General features: G+C 36.8%; 1 protein-coding gene across 1 annotated transcript in view; it reads right to left on the reverse strand.

Moving 5' to 3' along the window:
* Nucleotides 1–8,740, reverse strand: part of IFT57 (intraflagellar transport 57) — a 55,583-nt gene extending 46,843 nt beyond the window's left edge. The window contains exons 1-4 of the mRNA XM_040484424.1: nt 8,529–8,740; nt 5,890–6,052; nt 4,960–5,078; nt 2,474–2,564 (exon numbers count right to left, since the gene is read on the reverse strand). Of these exons, the coding sequence (XP_040340358.1) occupies nt 2,474–2,564; nt 4,960–5,078; nt 5,890–6,052; nt 8,529–8,740 (585 nt within the window). The remainder of the gene's footprint in view (nt 1–2,473; nt 2,565–4,959; nt 5,079–5,889; nt 6,053–8,528) is intronic.
* Nucleotides 8,741–16,563: the final 7,823 nt, after the last annotated feature.

Raw genomic sequence — 16,563 nt, forward strand, 5'->3', positions numbered from 1 at the left:
AAGAAAGAAAGAAAGAAAGAAAGAAAGAAAGAAAGAAAGAAAGAAAGGAAGAAAGGGAGAGAGAAAGAGAGAAAGAGAGAAAGAGAGAAAGAAAGAAAGAAAGAAAGAAAGAAAGAAAGAAAGAAAGAAAAGAAAGAAAGAAAAGAAAGAAAGAAAAGGGAAAAAGAAAGAAAGAAAAGAGGAAAAAATTCAAGAGACTTGACATAAGGGAACTAACAGCCTCAGGCCTTTGAAGAAGGCCTTCAGTTTGGTCTTATGACAGTAGAAGGACTTTACCTTATAGTTGGGAAGAAATGTGCAAAGAGGCTGCTTTCTAGTTTGTATCTCTAATTTACATACCTAATGATGCTGCTTTGGACTTCAAAGGGTTCTCAGAAAAAAATCAGCTATAATTTCTACAAGTTACACAGCAATTTACTGACAGCTGATTTGGTAGTCAAATATTTAATGAACATCCACTTTGCACCAAGCACTGTACAATAATGTAGAGGTACAAAAAAAGTGTAAAATTGGTTTCTACCTTCAGAGCTTTCTTTCTGGCTAGTAGGTTTTGTACCTTTTTTTTTTTTTCCTCTGACTGGCAGGTTTCAGTTATGTCTCTGAAGCTAAAAGTTGATGCGCTAGGACCAGGTTTCTGTTCATAAACCATTAACTAATAAACAGTTACTAAAAAGACAAGATGAGGAAAATACCTGAGTAAAATTAATGAGGTGAACAATTGGCAATATGTGAGAACTTAACATTCTCTGGGCCTGAATGAAAAGATCTATTACACAAGAAAAAAGTCTAAACTCCTTAAAAATGGCGAAAATGGGGGCGCCTGGGTGGCGCAGTCGGTTAAGCGTCTGACTTCAGCCAGGTCACGCTCTTGCGGTCCGTGAGTTCGAGCCCCGCGTCAGGCTCTGGGCTGATGGCTCAGAGCCTGGAGCCTGTTTCCGATTCTGTGTCTCCCTCTCTCTCTGCCCCTCCCCCGTTCATGCTCTGTCTCTCTCTGTCCCAAAAATAAATAAACGTTGAAAAAAAAAAAATTAAAAAAAAAAATGGCGAAAATGATCTGGACTTGGTCTATCTTCCTTGTTAATCTTATCTCACACACACACACACACACACACACAACCCTGCCTCATTTAGGAGTTCTGGCCCCAGTGGTCTTTTCTCAGATCCTTGATCAAGCTAAGCTTCTTCCTGCCTCAGAGCCTTTGTACATACAGTTCCACCAGCGTCTTGCCCAATAGGTGCTCAATAAAACACATGCAGAATGAATATACATTTACCTTAATTTTTTAAATGTGTCATATTTAAAAAGATATCTATTAAATTCATTAGTTTTACAATGGTCTTTTTCCTTCTGTAAATAACAGAATGATCTTTTTTATATTTACAGTTTAAAATATTTATGCTCTGATAAGACACATTAAAAACTTTGATAATACAAAGAAGCACAGAAAATAATCATCCATAATCTTTCTATCCATATGTAACTAATGTTGACATATTGTTATTTTTTCTTTTTTTTGTATATTTTACATACTTGAATTTATGCATACAGCATTAAGTTATCATCCCTATGTCAATAACATTTCTTTGTAAACAATCTTAATGGCTATACAATATTCTACTATTTGGATATAGTCTAATTTATTTAATGGTTATTTTCAGCATTTGCTATAAAATGATGCAGTGATTAATATCTTTGTAGTATATAATCACATAATAAATTAAGCTGAAATATAGAATATACTTATTATCTACTTATTCAAAAATTCACCTTGAAAATGTAATTGGTTTATGACAGTAAAGTACACTTTAAAAAAGGGTTTTTTCCTGCTATTTCAATTTCATATCACATTATACTTCCTAAAACACCATGGTCAATCCATCTCTGGTTATGAGAAAGTGTTCTTTGTCTCTACCATGTTAGTTGTCTAATCTGTTAGAGACTTGATTATTTAGTTTCAGAATATAAATAGAATGGTAAGAATGGTAAAGGCCAAGATACTGCCCAACAATTTAAATAATGTTGGTATTTATAAGTATTTTTAAAAATTCCTAAAGGGTGGTACTTATTCTAATTTTAGAAGCATACAGAAGTCCCTGAGAAATGAATACTGTTCTTATGAAGCAGAATATATTAATCCTAAATACTACTGTTCTTTTTAAGTTCTTTATTATTTATAGCCCATTTAAAATCAAGAATGGTTGCTAATAAAATGGTTACTCATATAACTAGCAGTTCACTATTTCCTGTCTATAAGAACCTTGACTATAATTCAGACCTCAGTCATTAGAAACCATGAGCATTAACTTAACCAAAAGTCTCAACAACTGATACTGGGTACACTATTTAAAAGCTTTTCTTTTCTAGAAACAATGAAACAAAATATATTCCTGAAAATGGAAATCTGGGGGAATTAAGGGAAGGGAAAGAAATCCAAAACAAAAACAAAAACAAAAAGTTCAGCAACACACATACCACAAATTCTTCATCCACTTTATTTAATGTTAATTCTGCATCATCTTCTGGGACAGTTTCTTCTTCTAATTCTTCCACTGGGTATGTTGGTCTAAAATAACAAAGCTTATTATGAGAGGAGAGTTAAAAACAAAACATTTTAGCATGACAAAAAGGTATAATGTGAATATTAAGAATCCCTTCTACACCAGATATTATCCTTTTCTACCTGCCTTCCATAATCACTATTACATGTTTGATGTACTCTTTCTGAAACTTTCTATGTAAAGAAGCAAAAATGTTTCTCTCCAAATTTAAAGAATAAATTTACACAATTAGGATGGTAACATGCATATAGTTACCCAATATACTTTTTTCACTTACTAATATACCACATTTAAGTACATATACATTTTTCTCTCCCCCCCCCCCCCCCCCCCCCCCCCCGGCACTGAATTCCATTGAACTGTTAAATAGTACCATAACTAATTTAATTAGCAACTATGGATGAACATTGAGGTGGTTTCTGGGTTTTTTTACTAAACAATTTTACAAAGATCATCCTTGTACATTTACCTTTACGTCTATCAATTACAATAAATTTATACCAGTAGAACGAATAGCTGGGTCAACAACTTTGTACATTGTATTGTTTTGATGTATATCACCAAAAACCAACTTCCAAAATGTTACCCTACTTCCCATTCCCAAAAACAGTGACTCCATTTCCACATGTTCACCAATATTGTAAATAAATGTTAATCTTTGCCAATCATATACATGAAAAATCTCTCTTGTTTTATTGCATTTCTTTCACAGGAGAATGATTGAACACTTTTTCATGGTTTGATCAGTTATTGGTGTTTCTTTTCCAGTGAAATGTCTATTTATGCCCTTTGCCCTTTTGTATATTAAGAAAATGGGTGCTTTGCTTAACTTGTGTTAAAACTATTTTTTCCAGTCTATTACTTATATAATCTTGGCCATTCAGGATTTTTACAATTCTTGTTACATAGACTTGGCAACCTCTTCTTGCATGGATCCTAGCTTTTCCCTCACATGACAAATCTCAACCACCTTTGACTTTTTAGTACTCCTACAGTTTCATTTTTCACATTTACACCTTTGATCAATCTGAAATTTATTTTGATGGAATAAGAAAGGCTCCAGCTTATTTCCAAAATCTAATCAGTGGTCCTAATACTAAGTATTGAACAATCATTTCTCCATCAAGATTAGTGACATGTATTTCCCATATTAAAAATACCCAAAAGTATTTAGGTTTATTTCTGGAAACTTATTTTAAAAATCTATACCTCAGACAGGTTAACAAAATATAAAAATCAACATTTAAAAAATAAATTTCCTATTTTTTTATTAATTAGAAATAATGTCTAAAAGGCAATGTTCTTCTAGGATTTGTTTCGACATATTTAATAAGTAAAATAGTCATCTATAAATATGTAACTTCTATGTAAATTATACATTACATAGCTGACATATTCTCTGATGCCTATTTTCAATATTTTCCCCTCTTTTCCCTCCCCATTTATTTAGAGTCCTTATAAATTATCAAAATCACAATACGTGGCCAAGAATTAGATATGCCTACAAATAAAGTAAGTACAAAACTGAATAATGGTTGAGAAACGGATCACTTCAGGTGAATTTAGAACACATTGGACAATAAAATTAATAATATTTAAAAATGCCAAATGGAGTATCACATCTCATAACTTTTCTTGGAGTCCAATAAAGAAGTAATCTGAATCATATAGTTATTCCTTATACGACACTAACTCATAATATTTAGGTTGAAGCATAAAATTGCCATTTTTTAGTTCATTAGCAGATGAATATTAGTAATTTCATATGGTTTAAAATGATGTGAGCATCTGTGATATACAAAGTGCTATGCTAACTGCTATACAGTATATATGAAGAGTTCATAGTTTCTGGCAAGAAAGCCTGACCTGAAAACAAATGAGTTTAAAACCAAGGGATAAATATGATCATAGAAATATAAACAACACATCACTGTCAAGTCAGAGAAAGAAGCAATAAATAAGATCTAAGAGAGTGTCAGGTGGCTTCTTCAGATGGCTATTATTCTTGGCTAGTATCTATAAAAAAAGGGAAAATCCCATTTTAAAGTACTATATTAATTTCCATTTTTTCCTTAAATCTACAGCTATCAGTTACCACCATGTACATTCCATCTTTGTGTATATAAATAAAGAGACCTTGAAAAAATTTCCTACATTGATGAAGATATTCATTTACAGTTGAACCTTTAATAATTATTTAAATTTGAATTGGGCAAGAGCATGATAAAATCAGATATTCCAGTTTTGTCTATACACAGACATTTTTAATCACTTGTGGCATTTTCAGTTTAGAATAGTCAAGAGGAAGTACTCCCTGTCAGTTCAATTAAACAGCTCTGAACCCACAGAGGAAAAAGCTATCCACATAAAATTACCATTGTCAGGTTGGGTAATTTTTACCTTTTCCAGGTGAAACCAATATATTTTAATGCTTCTTCAGCTAGACAGTCAAGAACATAGCATATATGTTCTCCAAATCCTGACTTTAATTTTGAAGGAGGAAAATCTGCAGTTCTACCCTGAAATACAAAAGATATACAGTGTCTTATTCGTTATTTATATTCCATATGTCAAAATATTTTAAGCAAAGTACTCCTGAAAAAGTGTATTACTTCTCTATTTCTCAAATATGGTTTAAAATAATGAACCATATTGCTTCTTAGAAGTCCATCTTTTCTATCCATTGATACATACACTAAAGGAAAATGAGGATGTTTTATTGTCAAAGGTATCAAATTGAAAGGCAATAACCCCATGACAGAACAAGTAACTGTTCCTATTAGGGGGAAAAAAAAAACCAAAACAGTAAAGCTACTAGCTTGGTATCCTATCATTAAACAACCATAGGAAGGACAGAATGAATCACTTGTCAAAAGTTAATAACATGTATACCAAAAGTTCTTACTGAATGCCCCCCAGGAAAAGTCAGAAATGAAAAGTACAACCAACCGCTATCATGGTCTATTACATCAAAGTTCCCTTTCAAAATACAATGTTTCAGCTTCCTACTAGCATTTTTTAGAAGGAGAACTAAGTATCCATAAATTTACCTCTGAGACATCACAAGATTAAGAAAAATATTATTACTTTGGGCTACAAAGAGTACATTGAACATTTTTAGAAGTGGCATTAATATTATAATACCAACCATTCTGAGGTTTTATCTGAAAAAATCCAAATATAATTTTACATACGTATGTATTGGGTGTGTATAGATATTGTTATTCATAGACAATTCATCTAAAAGGGTAGCATCTGTGTTGTTGAATTACCAATATTAAAATTCGTAACTTGACAACATTCTGAAAGAAGACAGTTATTTACACTTACAAATGATCGAAGCTCAGATAATATGTTAGATATAGTTGCATTAGGGTCATCATATTCTTGAGGTTGCTCAAAGGGGCGTCCTGCTTTGTTAATCAACCAAGCAGCAAGAGTGCAAAACATGTAGAACTGTTCACCAGGGTTGGTAGGCAGTGCAAAATAGTGTCTGTTTCAAAACAAGGGGGGAGGATGGAATATGAAATATTTTTTAATGGCTTAAATTTCAATTTAACATTTTTAAATTTAAAAAAAAATCTGCAATTCACCCTTTGAAGTTTCCAGTAATCCACAACACTCACATTAAAGTTTTTAATCAACAGGACTAGGGTAATTACTACTGTACACAAAATATTAGATCAAAGAACTTACACTCAAGTAAATGCAGGGCATGTTAAAAAACTGATCATGTACAACTTTTGCCAAAATCATTTATGTCAGGAATAATTAATAAGAGAGTACCTCTTGAAAATGGTAATTTGGAATTAAAGAGAATTTCAGAGTTTAACAAAAGACCTTAATGATTATTCACTATGCATTTTTACATTTTTTACAATGTCTCTGGTATCTTTACATACTGTTCCTAACCTATCGGGTATGTTAAACAGTTGTTCTCATCTTGGCTGCATAGCTGAATCCCCTGAGGAGCTCCTCAAACTATAGCTACTGGACCAAGCATTGCTTATTTCCTCATGAATTAAATCAGAACTTCTGGGAGTAGAGCCCCAGTACAAGTATGTTCCAAAAGCTTCGTATATGGTTTTGAGATGCAGCCAGCCTCAATAACCACTAAGTAGCATATCCACAGTCTAACAAACATTTATTGACTTTTGCTAAATCCCTTAGCCTATTAAAAACAGTCCTATGAAGATCAATATGATTTATACTTAAATAGGTTAAGAATAAAACTTGCTAACAACATTTCAGTCAGCTGATCAAAGATCTAATTTTGCCCTTTATGTGCAGTTATTGCCATTATGTTCATAACTGTATTTTTAGCTATTATAACTATTTTAAATAAGAATCAGCAGTCTACTCTTTCATGTTTTCCAAAGTTTGTCCTGCAGGGTAAGTGTAAATGTTTTGAAAGGTAAGAGATGGCTGGGAAGAAAAAGGTAATGAAGTTCTTCCAGGTATATGTTCACAACCCCTTCAAAGTACCCACTGCTAAAAATTCATCTTTTCCTTACTGGCTGATGACAACTCCATGACACAGGACTGGATACTGAAAGATCCTCCAGACCTAGTAGAGCGGTTTGCAAACTTTAGCATGCATCAGAATCACCTGAGAAGCTTGTTAAACACAGACTTCTAGGCTCCACCCCTAAAATTTCTGATACAGTAGACCAGGGAAAGGGCCCGTGGAACTGCATTTCTAAAAAGTTCCCAAGTGATACTGCTTTTGGTCTGATGACCACACTCTTGAGAACCATTAAATTAGGATATTGCCACTCAAATCCATGACTCAAAATATCCTGCTGAACTCCTGGGGAAATAGTACTGAGGTTATATCACCAGAGCCTTAAAGCCATTTTCTTTTAGTTTGAAAAATATACTTGGGGGCAAAAATGCATTTTTATCATAGAAAATGTTGGTTATTTATATTATCCTGTTTAATTCATTTATGTGATAACTCTCAATCTCACAATTTCTATCATGGATCAAGCAACACTACTTTTTCCTCCAACTTTTATTATAGACCGACTTAGCAATATGGGCAGTTTACAAAGAGCCTACATATCTTAAAATTCAAGTTATTGGAAGAGATCGACTAATGAGATCAAAACTGTCATGGGAAATTATTTTAGCCAAGCTATACCCATTCAAAGAAATCACTACAGATTTTTAATCTAAATTGCACTTTACACAATAAACAAATCTAAGTATTAGCTTATTTATCTATCACTAAGCTACACTAACTGGAAGAGAAAGTGCTAGCTGTGCATTACCCTCAACAACTAATGGCATTGACTTCACGATATGATGGACTGTTCCCCACCAGAACAAGGGCAGAATTTTGGGTTGTATGATAGACACAGTTCCAGTAGCTGTCGTTTCATTTGTCTTTCCACTTCTTAGTTTCTGAGAGTACTGTTACTGCAAAGGCAGGAGTCTTTTAAACCATAACAATTAATCAACAAGTTTACTTACTGCATATAAAGTCGAGCAGGGTCCTAGGTACCCGCAGTTAACCACTTGTAGAGACAAATTATCTCAGAGGAAAACAAAAACTAGAAGCAGCTAAAATGAAATTCATCTTTGGGAATGAGATTATGGGTGATTTCAGTATTTTTTTTCTACACCCTTTCTTGTGTTTTTCTGAGTCCTCTATAATAGGTTCTTTTACAACTTTTACAATCAGAAAAAACAGTTTGCGATTTGTGGAGGTGCGTGGGTGCTTTAAAGTCTAGGAAAGCCGTCTTCCAGTCTTTTCTGCGTTTCTGAAACTTTACTCTTTCTAAAAAACACCAAGTCTAAACTCTGTGAACTCCGTGGCCCCTGTCGCCAAGTTCGGGGGGAAGTGCCCCTTCCTGCCTAGGAAGATGGAGGCAAGTGCACCTCGCGTTCAAGGTTCCCCAGAAGGCGGAGGAGGCATCTCCCCGGGCCTGGCCGGCTCCCAGGCGCTGGAGAACGAGGGCACCCACCTGGACGGGGGCTTCAGGTTGTTCTTCCGGAGGAGTTCCTCCTCGTAGTGGAGTAGCTTCAGCTTCTCCACCAGGTCCTCCATCACCACGAACATGTGGTAGGCCGCACCAGGCCCCCGCTCCACGACCACCTCCCCGGCCCCTTCGCCGCGGGACCGAGACACCCCATCCTCCAAACCTGAGGGCGTGACCACTGCCGTCGCAGCCGCCATCACAGAGCAGGCAGAAAGAGCCCCGCGTGGGCTTCGGCCCACAGACCTCGGCCGCCTGAGCCGCCTGCGTTGCAGCAGACGGGACCGCCGCGACCGGTTACCAAGCGACCGCCGAGCAACCCGTCTCCAGGGAAACTAGACTCCGCCTCCTTCCCGCCCTGTTTTCTTCTAAATTCCTTCCAACCAGGGCGGGCTTTCTGGATGACGTCACGCCGGGACAGCGCCCCGAGCCTCTGGGGAGGAGATGGCTGCGAGGCAGTCCCGCCCCTCGTGGGGGCGTGGCGTCCCCCCCCCCCTCCCCCCGTCGGGTGCACGCCTCCTGGCAAAGGAGGGGCGGAGCGCATTTCTGCTGAGATCTCCCTGTAGCTCTTAACTGGCTGGGAGCTGGTTGGGCTTGCTGGTTACGGACCGCTGCCCCGCGGGCGTCTGAGTTAGCCGCGGTTAGCCTTGAAAAAAATCAAACAGAAAGGAAGACGTGCACTGTTGAAGGCTAAGGTAGCCCACGACTATGATTTCCTTTTTCTTCTCAAAATTGGAAGTTTTCGAAGTTGCAACAATAGTGTCGTAGGTTTCCCTTCATCTCAGGAACTTTACAACAAGAGGTTTCTGTATTTGCTGCATTTAACAGTACAGTATATTATAAACCTTGAAATATAATTCCCGGTTGTTACTCTGGCGCTAGAAAAAGGAAGGGGTGGGGGAAAAGAAGGGCAGGAGATGAGCAAAAAGGAGGCGTTGGGAAGGATTTGTTCTACCTCCGAAACATGAATTCTAAGTTCACATCCCGTTGATTAATCTGTTTCAAGCCCATTACATGTAGCATAAAGTTTTGAGGTTCCTTGTTAAAAATCATCAAGATAAAGAGGATTGTCTTGAATTTCTCTGTGCCACAGCTCTGTGTTGCTAAAGTTACTACTGTACTCTGCAGCTATTAGAAAGACATAGCTGACCACAGCTTTACAGTTTTCAAAAAAGGCTTGTGTATCAAGCAGTTTTCCAAAAAGCTGCATAGAAAATGAGGTAGATGGTGGATGTGTGGAGATTTCGTGGGAGAAGAAAATGTGTAGGAGGAGGCTGAAAATGTGTTTGTGTTTATAATGTGATTTGGGAAAGATCTCTGATGTATTATACCTGCTACTGGAGAATATGGAAGACTCACATTTTTTGACATAACTGAAGTTTGAAATTTATCTGTAATATATTTTTGTTCTTGTTAGAAAATGGGTGGAGGAATACTTTTCACTTTAATATCAGTCTAGACCTAACTTCTCTCTGATACTAATAACGTGAAAAATCAGGCAAATAAATACTTTTTTCCACTTACCAGAGAAAGGAAATACATTCAATAATTTAGAAGTAACTCAAAGAGCCATAGATAATTTTTATTTTTAATTTTTTAATTTTTTTTTTTTTGAGAGGGAGAGAATGCATGTGTATGCACATGTGGGGGTGAAGAGGAGGGGCAGAGAGAGAGGGAGAGAGAGAATCTTAAGCAGGCTCCATGCCCAACCCAGAGCCCTTGGGACTCACTCTCATATCTGTGAGATCATAATCAGAGCTGAAATCAAGAGTCAGATGCTCACTGGACTGAGCCACCCCGGTGCCCCAAGTCTTGCTCTTTAAATGAATAACATTTTACTGGCCTACTGCAAGTCATTAACCAGTTGATTTTAATAAAGATAGGTTGGAGGGGCCCCTGGGTGGCTGTCAGGTAAGGGTCCTACTCTTGACATTGGCTCAGGTCATGATCTCACAGTTCGTGAGTTCAAGCCCCACATTGGGCCCTGTCCTGGTAGCCTGGAACCTACTTAGGATTCTGTCTCCCTCTCTTTCTGCCCCTCCCACACTTGCTCTCTATCTCCCTTTCAAAATAAATAAAAATAAACTTAAAAAAATAAAAATAAAAAAGATAGATTGGAAAGTTGGATTTGCCTGTACTCCACTGCAGATTTGATCTTTTTCTTTGCTAACTTGGAAGAGTGGTTCTCACTCATACATCCCCACCCCAGCCACCACATATATGGGTGAGGGATGCTATGGTAACTTTCAGTAACTTTCAGACTGCAAGATAGATGTTATGATTGGAGAAAAAAATGGAAGTTCAGGTCCATGCTTTACGATGCTTGGTTAATCAACAAACAACCTGTGGCTGTTTAAATGACACTCAAAAAGGCTATGGGTAAATTAGTTACACCCAGGGAGATAGATGTTTACTCAAGGCATGCTGCCTGCATAAGATGTTTTGACATTTTCAGAAAGTTATATATAGCACTCAAGATGAAATAGCCAAACATTGTTTTTTGGCTAAGAAACGCTCCAATAACATATGTATTTTGACTGAAGGGGAAAAAATCCCACCTGTCCCAGAACTTAGCCATTTTCTTCTCAGGTACAATACTGACGCATCCTGGCTCAAAAGCAGTATGAAGAATTATTTTTCCCCTTCATTGTTGTGAAGAAGAAAAAAAGACTAAATTATAAAGTGTCCCCCAGTAAGTGTGGCCCAGAAAGAATGAAAGAAACAAAAAAGCCAACTGTACAACTTTGTGTGTTTTCCCACAGAAAAAAAAGATGGGAAACAACACCGAAATGTCATTACATTTTTATAAGGCCCAGGGATTATTTTTGCTGACTCTTTATTTGCCCACAATAGTTGATAACACTTCTCTTTCCCTGGCGGAAGTAGTTTCCTTCACACATGTGAGATGCACACTTAAATCCTCATCTGGCTGTTTCAGCCACTTAGAAACTTTGGATTACATTTTTGTTAGCAGTTTTGCAAGAGTAGCTCATATGTTGACCAAGGAATTAGAGAAGAGATTGAAGAGAAAGGAATGTTGATGCATATTCCTACTTCCTTTTAAGAATCTTAAGAGATTTATCCCTGGCTCTATGGGTTGACTACAATTTTGGCCAGGCTTCTGACTTTGATTTTTATCTCTTGCAAACTGTGAAATGATTGGAGGTAATTTTTAAGGCCCTTAAGGCCTTTTTGTGAGTGAATTAGCTGATCTCTGGAAACTGAACAGTATCTCTATCAAAGGTGATTTAAACTAAATGGATTTCCCTGAAAGATGCTGAGCAAGGCTGGGGGTGAATAGGAGTCAGGTTCAAAGATGGAGGAAAGCTTTCTAGCTACATCTCCAAATATAAGAACGAGTCCTTCAAGAAGACTGGGCATGCTTAAAGAACAACCCTCTTTCTGTTACAATTGGCTTAGTACCACCCATTCAAGATGTTAAAAACTTAGAAAGGCACTAATTGAATAAAACTTTCATAGTCTGACAGAAAGTATCTGCCAAAAATCTAAAAAGAAAAGAGTCATGTTTAAATGTGAAGCATTAAAGGCAATGCCTTTAAAGTCAAGAACAAGATGAAGACACCCACTCTTCTAAACTGTACTAGAAATCAGAGCCAGTACATTGGAAAAAGATTAGTAAGTATTGCAGAAGAAGAAACTATTGCAGGTGATATGATTAAGTAAAAACTCCAAGAGACTCTACAGACAAGCTATTAAGGCAGCTCAGCAAGTTTGCCTTATACAAGACCTAAACGAAGAAAATAGTTACTAGAAAACCAAAAACCATATATAGCACCCAGCAATAAGTCTATCATTATCATTATGGGGAAATTGTTAAACTTCGTTGAAAGTCATGGAAAAATCCAAATAGGGATACAATGTTCATGAATAAGAAAAATTAGTTATCTTTAACCCCATCTTTAAACTCAATGCGTTTTTGGATAAAATTACAAGAGGGCTGACACTGAAAATCATACATAAGAGTAAATTTAAAGAAGACTGGGGAAGGAATCATGATATCAGATAGTAGGTTTCCTAATCAAAGTGTAATTTAAATTAATGACATCACAGGAATAAAGAGAAAATAGAAAATCTGGAATTAGGTGGGAGTTTATTTGGAAAGTCAATATACAACAAAGTTGGTGTTACCAATTAGTGGAGAAAGATGGACTATTCAGTAAATGCTATTGACGCTATGGGTTATCCATGTAGAAACAAAATTACATCTCTGAATTCTAACACATAAATTCCAGATGGATTGAAGACATAAATGTGAAATACTCATAGGATGTTTAGAAGGGAACAATGTAGGGAAGGATTTCTCGAAGGAAATAAAGAACAAATTTTAAAGGGAAGAGAAACTCATTAAAATTTAAGAACTTAGATACAAAAGAAGACTATATAAACAATGAAGAAAAGAGGTATTTGCGACCCATATAATGTCAATGGATTAGTCTCCAAAATACACAAAGGTTATCGCAAGGCCTCTGTGCCATGTTGGAGGATTTTAGATGTTTTCTTAGAGGTCAGGATTTCTTAGCCTTTAACACTGTTGACATTTTAGGCTGGATAACTCTTTGTTGTTGGGTGCTGTTATGCACATTGTAGGATGTTTAACAGCATCCCTGGCCTCTATGCACTAGATGCCAGTAGTATCCATCCATAGTTGTAACAAAAATGTCTCCAGACTTTGCCACCTGGGCCTTGGGGAACAATATCACCCCTTGTTGAGAACCACTCCTCTAGATGCATGAGTTGAAATAGGAAATTCCTGGGGCTCCTGGGTGGCTCGGTCGGTTAAGCATCCGACTTCGGCTCAGGTCATGATCTCACGGTCTGTGAGTTCGAGCCCCGCGTCGGGCTCTGTGCTGACAGCTCGAAGCCTGGAGCCTGTTTCGGATTCTGTGTCTCTCTCTCTCTCTGCCCCTCCCCTGTTCATGCTCTCTCTGTCTCAAAAATAAACGTTAAAAAAAAATTAAAAAAAAAAAAAGAAATAGGAAATTCCTTTATAAGGACCAGGCATGTAAAGAGAAATGAGTAAGCAATGTGGCTGGGGGGAAGGGGAGGATCAGGGAGTGAGAGAAAGACTGGTGAACTAGAAAACTCATGCACCATCTCAAGGAGGGGGCATTTTTGTCATGTAGGAATTTGACCTAATTTTGTCATGGTTTATGATTTTGCAACAGTCTAAATCTGGATTTGTATGTCAATATGAGGTCCTAATTAATACTCTCTTCATACAAAATATTATTTCAGGGGCTACTTTAGTTGTTAAAGATACTTATTAATGCACTGAAGTTCAAAATTGAGAAGCCTTGTTCTTACTTTTTATTTTGATAGTCAAATCTTACTCCATTTGTAAATGTAGGAAATTTGTTATAGTCAAGTTTAAGGAGGGGATTTACAGCTTAAATTTCTATAGAACTTTTAAAACTGTTCATAAACTTATCACATTTGTTTTAATATTGTCTGACAAACCATTCCAGGTGCTGTTAAATTTCCTGAATTTAAATTTTAAAAAGTGGTGGGAGGGAAGGGGAATATATTCTGTAAGTATTCCAATATTATTTGTAAACAAACTGCAATGTAAAACCAAGTCTAAATCAGTTACACGATTACATATTATAAACTGGAGTCACAAGTCAGTCTATTTCTGTAATGGGCCAAATTTTCAAATATTAGATACTTAAGTATCAAAGATGCACAAATTATTCTTTAGCATTATTATTACTATTCGGGGTTTGACTTTCATCGTTAGTGTATTTAGTGTTGCAGTTTTCCAGGTTTAAACTCTACTCACCTGCCTGAGAACCAATCATCATCCCAACCTGAAACTGAGAAGTTTCCCATGCAATGTATCAAGAGATTCCTGGCCCAGAAGGTAGAAGAGATTCTTGCCCACCAAGAACATCAGTGGGACATACTAAGTCCTAACTTGCCATAACAAACTCCCTAATTTACAAGGGGAATTGTTTTTGTCACCCATTCCCCTAGGTTTACTTCATTTTCTAGTTCTTCTCTACTAATCGAAGTCTTCTAACTCAATTTAAGATTATAGTTAACTGCTTTAGCTAACTTTGGTTCTCAAGGTAGATAAATGTAATCCAATTATATTGTACATATCTCAAGGTTTTGCTTTGCCTCATGGTCTCATTTTCTTTGGAGAGAAACAATACATTTGTGAACTGAGCTCAGTTTACTGCCTCTGTGTGATGGAGATAGTTAATGAAAGGTGTAAGTAGGGGTGTGTGTGTTAGAGGAGGGGGAGTGAAAGACGATTATATTTGCATGTTGGAGTGTTCCAGCAATATTGTAGAGAAGCGACTATAGGAAGGTGAATGTTGATTCTGAAGGCGGTTTGTGTAGTCAGGTGAGAGATGGTCCTGAACTGAGTGGCAATTGGAGTAGTGAAAAAGTGATACTGAGATATTAGGAGAGAGATTCAACAGAACTTTGTAATAGGCATCATGAGGTGTTCTCTAGGGCATGAATGGCACTACAAAGATGCCCCACTTTAAGGCAAGAAAACTGGCCTTTATATCCATGTCTCACTGGTTCATTGGCTATGGGCTGTCCCAGACATCTCTGGGTGAGGTGGCTTCTATCGGCCAAGGGTAATTTTCTGGAGGAGGATGCAGCTGTGAATACCAAGTGGCCAATATTTATAACAACTGGGGAATGGGAAAATCAGTCTGGTGGGTAGGCATCAGCAGCTTTTACTACAATAGTTTACATTAAAATGCAACACTTCTGAATTTCTTTATGTGGGATATGAACTGAAATAGTGAAGATGGTCTTGAGCTAACATTTTCAAAAAAGTAAGCCTGCGAAAGCTATAACCTATTGATCAGCTATAGTGTAAACTGTCAGGAAAATAGCAGATAAGTAACTGAAAACAATACAACAGTCTAGTTTTTTTTGATAAGAGTTCTATTCCATCATATGTGATAGCAACACTTTGATTTGATACATACTGGCTACTAACAAGAATGATTGATCTGATTTTTCAGAATTTTGAAGATTAAATAGAAATAGATTTATTCTTTAGGGCCAGATTAAGAAAATTCAATTTATTTTACAGGCAGGGATGGGATTCTTTCCCCCAAGGAAAAATTAAATTCAAGCAGAGTAAACAACACGCTTTCTTAATCGGGCTTTCTAGAGCCTAAGAAAAGCAAAATCTGCTAGATGCTACACCTTCATGGTACAACTCTGCATCTCAATGCATAGTACGCCAGCCTTTCTGATGACCAGTTTCTCAAATGGTTATTGGCACCTTGTTGTGGGTGGAACCTGGTGCCCAAACCATTACATGATAATAAAACATTGAATCCAATTGCCTTATTTTTGTTCCTAGCTATTTAGTAGAGATTATTTCCACTCCATATCTACATATTTTGCTTCATGAATATAAGAAGTAATACATCCTGTCTTTACATTTAGTGAGACTGATAATGAGATAACATTTTTTCCTTTCTTTCTGAAGGTGTGAATGTGAAAGCGCAAACTAATAGATCCAGAGATCACTGTTTTGCTTTTGACAGCCATGGAGAGTATTTTCTAGATTTTTTTTTTTTTTTTTTTTTGCACAGCAAATATTTGCATACATATAATGTGTTAGGCACTATGTGTGGGCATAGCGATACACAGGCTTATAAGCCTGGTGTCTGTGCTGAAATATCACATGCACTAATGCAGGATATACCTGTCAATTGGCAAGTGCAACCTATGATACAGGGAAGTAGGGTGTGCTTTGGAAAAAGGCTTTCCAGCCTTCTTTCTTCCTGCTCCTTAACAGGACAGAGATAGGTGGGCCTCCTCTATATTCCTCATAGTCTATTATACATTCTATGTCTCTAATATCATTTTTTCCTAGGCTCTGAAAGGTTGGGAAGAATTAGTGAGGGGACACCAGTAGGAGAACCAATATGACTGCAGTAGATCTCTGGTCTGAGGAGTCAAACTTCAGAGCAAAGTTGATGGCTCTTCTCCTTTGTGTCTAACATGGGAGCTGATGCCCTTT

The sequence above is a fragment of the Herpailurus yagouaroundi genome, unplaced genomic scaffold, assembly GCF_014898765.1.
Source record: "Herpailurus yagouaroundi ecotype Mexico unplaced genomic scaffold, PumYag 162, whole genome shotgun sequence".
Taxonomy (NCBI): domain Eukaryota; kingdom Metazoa; phylum Chordata; class Mammalia; order Carnivora; family Felidae; genus Herpailurus; species Herpailurus yagouaroundi.